Source organism: Vollenhovia emeryi, unplaced genomic scaffold (genome assembly GCF_000949405.1).
Source record: "Vollenhovia emeryi isolate VEMERY1.0 unplaced genomic scaffold, V.emery_V1.0 DF939307.1, whole genome shotgun sequence".
In the NCBI taxonomy this organism is placed as follows: Eukaryota; Metazoa; Arthropoda; class Insecta; order Hymenoptera; family Formicidae; genus Vollenhovia; species Vollenhovia emeryi.
In genome coordinates, this window is record NW_011967059.1 from 79,036 (window position 1) to 83,594 (window position 4,559).

The 4,559-nt window shown below is 40.8% G+C and overlaps 1 protein-coding gene across 1 annotated transcript in view; it reads left to right on the forward strand.

Moving 5' to 3' along the window:
- Positions 1-718: 718 nt before the first annotated feature.
- Positions 719-4,559, forward strand: part of LOC105558843 (dynein heavy chain 2, axonemal) — a 53,230-nt gene continuing 49,389 nt past the window's right edge. Inside the window, exons 1-4 of the mRNA XM_012006765.1 lie at positions 719-929; positions 1,294-1,751; positions 3,082-3,218; positions 3,612-3,954. Of these exons, the coding sequence (XP_011862155.1) occupies positions 719-929; positions 1,294-1,751; positions 3,082-3,218; positions 3,612-3,954 (1,149 nt within the window). The remainder of the gene's footprint in view (positions 930-1,293; positions 1,752-3,081; positions 3,219-3,611; positions 3,955-4,559) is intronic.

The window sequence follows — 4,559 nt, forward strand, 5'->3', positions numbered from 1 at the left end:
TTTCTTAGAGTTTTTGGAAATTTTACTAGTAATTAGTATACATTTTGCTGGTAAAATGTTTGGCAAAATTTTAGAAAAATCTAAATAAAGTTTTTCAAAATGCCACGTTGTCCCAAAATTGCGGGATTTTTCGGGTAAAATTGAAAAGAAAATTCTCTCTGTGTACAACCGTGTGTTGAATACGATATAATTAACACGGTGCTTGTAGAACATACGTGCCGTATTGGCGACAGCTTCAATAAGGTTCACAAAACGACACGTAGTCTTTGTGATAGAGAATTAAGTGAAACTATGGAACCTTTTTACATTGATCATTGTTTGAATACGTTATTTCATTCCCTGAGTGCGGGACAGTCATCTTCTCGCCCCTTTTCCATTTTTCGTATTCAATAAGATTTACAAGCGCGCGCTTCGGTTGTAAATCGACGTGACAATGACAATGTAGTCGATCACCTTCGATATACAGAGGGCAATTCAACTCAATAAATCTCCATCAGCGGACGTATCGCGAGGCTACAATTCCACGTGATAGACGCCGGGACAGCTTGAACGGTGTAAAAAATGGTGGGCATTGGGAACATCGATAACGAGACTCGGTGTCTCGTATCACGTCCCGGGATTTTCTTTTCCTTAATCGCGCCGAAACACATGTGTGAAAGCCGACTTCTGCACCCAGCTGGACACCTTCCTGTGCAATTTAACGGACCTCACGTACAAAATGCTGGGCTTAACCGTGATATATGTACCTCTGGAGAGTAGGGAGTTCACCACGGAGGAGGGTAACGCCGATAAGGAGTTGGTGAAGAGGCTGGAGGGTGTGGTGGCCCACTGGAACACCCAAATCAAAATAGCCCTCTCTGACCAGGAACAAGCGAGCCCGCACGAGTTACTGTGCCTCGACGACGAATATGACTTCTGGACTTATCGATGTAAGTGCCTTTACTCTACTAAGGTGAGACGTAGTAGCTGCGAGAAGAGAGGACAGAATCGTTTCCCGATAATATATGTTCGGAAATTTCTTAGGAGGGGCGAAAGTTTCCTTTAACGCGACATTTTAGCGGAATCCCCTTTCGTACCTCACGGAGTTAGGAAGAAACTTAAAATCAGCTGGAGAGCTTTTCGTTCGCGCGCGATAGCCCTAGCGCGCATAAATAATAAATTTTCGAGCGTTTCGTTCGTTTTACACGCGCTCGTAAATAAGTGAATCGAGAATCTGCATCTCGTGGCTTCGATTTGCACGCAGCCGTCGCGGCAATCAACTTGTTCAAATGCGCGCTTTCTTTTTCCTTCCAGACGACAATCTCTGCGGCTTGAATTACCAGCTACATAAAAATACGGTGGAGCTTATTGTCGACATATTGTTGGCTGCGCAGTCCACTTACATACGTCAGTTCCTCATGTTGAAGGACGAGATCGAGCACGGTACGGTCGAAGCAAAATCGAACATTGAGTTCCTGAGCATTCTGAAGGACACTTGCGCCGAGCTCAAGACTTGTACAACCCCCGCGAGCGTGGCTCAGTATCTGCCAAAAATGATGCATCTCTTCAGGACGATTTGGCTCAACTCCCCTTACTACAATACCCGTGAGAGGATAAGCAATCTCTTCAGCGCGCTCAGCAACCAGATCGTCGTCATGTGCAAAGGCTTTATCAATCTGGCGGATGTATTTGCGGGCAAGATCAGGAAGAGTATGAGGACCTTTGACGAGTGCATCAAATTATGCGAGGATTATAAAGCTCTCTATCATAAGGCGAGTCCCGTCTTGCGTAATAACATATTTTGTATTCTACGTAAAAATACGAGCGGTACGGCAGGTAAAACTTGAGAAATATTCTGCAAGAAAAGTCTCACCGTAATAGCATACAAAATTATAAAGGGGTATTAATTATTCACGTACAGCGAGTCGCATTTCCTCTCGAGATTTAATTATTACATACCCTACCAAAAGTTTGATTTAAGTTAAAATTTCTTTTTCGAGTTTCTTCCTTCATAAAAGAGGGAGATCCCTTTTAATCGAATTCTGCAGCAATTCTGATTGATTTAACAAGTCAATCGTAACGATTGCGACGATAAGACACTCGTGTGACTTTGCACATGCATTAATTTTACTAATTAATAAGTAAAAGTACGTTTGTGTAAAGTGCTTGCGAGTCCGAAAGTCGGTTTCTGACTGTATACGTGAAACGCGTATAAAACATGGTGCTTTATGCTGTCTGCAAATTCACCTCCCAGCCGGTGAGTTAAACTCCCATTAAATTATGTGTGCGCAGCTACTTTAGCTACTTAGACTCCTTGTTGGACAATGCGGGGATGAATTTCTCCGTTAATGCGGAAGTTACAAAGTGATTTTGGCTTTCAGCGGTAATTATGATTAGATATGATAATTCAAAGTGAAGCGAGGCAGCCGGCAATTTTCTGTGAATTTAGAGTTAAACAAATAATCGCTCGCGGTAGCGATGGAATTAAGTTAACCGGAGAGAAACGGAATACCTACTGTATGTATATATATCTATGACGAGCCGCCACGAAGGACGCTCCTTACAAGTACAAAGCGGTAAGGCGAAAAAGAGCTCTCGCTTTAAGTGGAGATCGCAATATAACACCGACTTACGCTTTTCCCGTGGGCAGATAAGCCAGAATAGAGGTGGGAATTGGGAAACGATGTGACGCGACGGCTCTCTCGACTACTTGTTCTCGAGTTGCGCCAGGGGTTAGCGCGCCATGTGCCCGAAGGGATAGGTGACACGACTTCTTAGACTTTTGTGCAGAAATCCGTGCAATCGTGTTACATAGCGGATTTTACGGATCGCTAACGCGCGTCTACGGTCCCTCGCATTTTGTACTATTCGCGCAAAAACGAGTAGTAATAATAAAACGTCTTACCGAACCCTTTCTCGGCTTTCGTCAAAGTGAACGCAATCGGTTCTGCCTCGTTTTCATTTTGTTAGAGCGGGATCTAAAAGCTAAGCGTAATACTGACGCGCGAGAGTGAATTTTTCGTTCGCATTTCCCGCTCGACTGGCTTGTTATACTCATTAATATTTAACAAACTAAATTCTTTTCAATACATTTTGTTCTAGATCGCGAGCGCTCACATCAATCTCACGTATCGCTCATGGGACTTGGACACGAAGAGCATATTTCGTTACATCAACGTTTTCATCGGCAGGTGTCAGGATATGATCGAGATTTGTCAAGCAATGATTGATTTTGCAAGGTTGTGTAGCGTATAAGCAACGATAAAAATGCGCGCACTCCACCGCGATTTTTTTTACCTCTATTTTCGTTTCTTCTTCATAAACAACGCTTTTCTTTTATGCTGGCTGCTGTGCATATAGAAAAGTTGGGCGTTATCCTTCTCTTCGCGGTTGAATAAAAAATGAAGTAATAATTTCACCACTAGCCCTTTTCGCGAAGCTATCGTTCTATATTCTATTATTATACCTATAAATATAAGATACCGTTATTGAAAAAGTTACATTATTATATAGTTGTGATTAGTTCTGAATTTTTTAACATGAAACTTTGTAATTAGATTATCTCGGGATTATAATGTGGAATTTTTATATAAATATTAATAGTAGCTGCATGGTACAATGTAATTTTTCAGATTGGACGAGACCACCCAGATTTTAAGTCCTAAATTCAGCGGTACAAACGGCGAGGAGCATGAAAGAGTATGTCAAAAGATTGAAAGGCTTTTTTACGACGCTGTGAGTAAAATCGAAGCAAATTTGCACAAGATTTTCACTGTACACGAGTCTACATGGCACGATGATATGATCATATTTCGCACCGAAATGAGGGATTTAGAGATAATGATCGAAAACTTGATAGCCATCGTCTTCATGAACGTTAATAACATTCAAGAAGGGATCGAGAATTTGCGGAGCTTCTACAATTACTTGAATCGCAAGAATTTGAAATTGCTATTCGATAGCAAAAATAGCAGTGTAAGGAGAAATCGATAATGTACAAACGCAAGTTGCCTCTGGGAAATAATTAATTGCGCGTTTATGAATTTTCTATTGCAAAAATGACCGACTGAAGATTAGAGTTAAGTAATTTTGTGTCAGAAACAGTGATATAAATAATTTACTGTTATTTGTTAATTTAACTTCTTTTAATCTTGAAAAAGGTTTGCAGGAATCTTTCATGTTCTTTACTTAACCAATAAAATCTGCTATCTATTGATGAGCTTGAGTGTTCTTACAGTCGACCAGACTGGCAAGATTAAATTAATTTATTTCACGACGTTTCGACCTGATTCCAGGTCCTTATCAAGTGACAATAGTTAGATGCATAATAAGTCGTACTTGTATTTTTACAACATATGGACATTGCGTTAATTTTATATCACGACTCTTACTCTGATCGTGACTCATGAATTTGCTGGCACAAACTTATGTGCTCATTTTGTTTTTCTGACCACGACCTTTATTATGTATCTAAACTGTTCTCACTTGATAAGGACCTGGAATTAGGTCGACACGTCGTGAAATAAACCAATTTAATCTTGCCAGTCTGGTCGACTATAAGCACTTTTTCACGACAGATC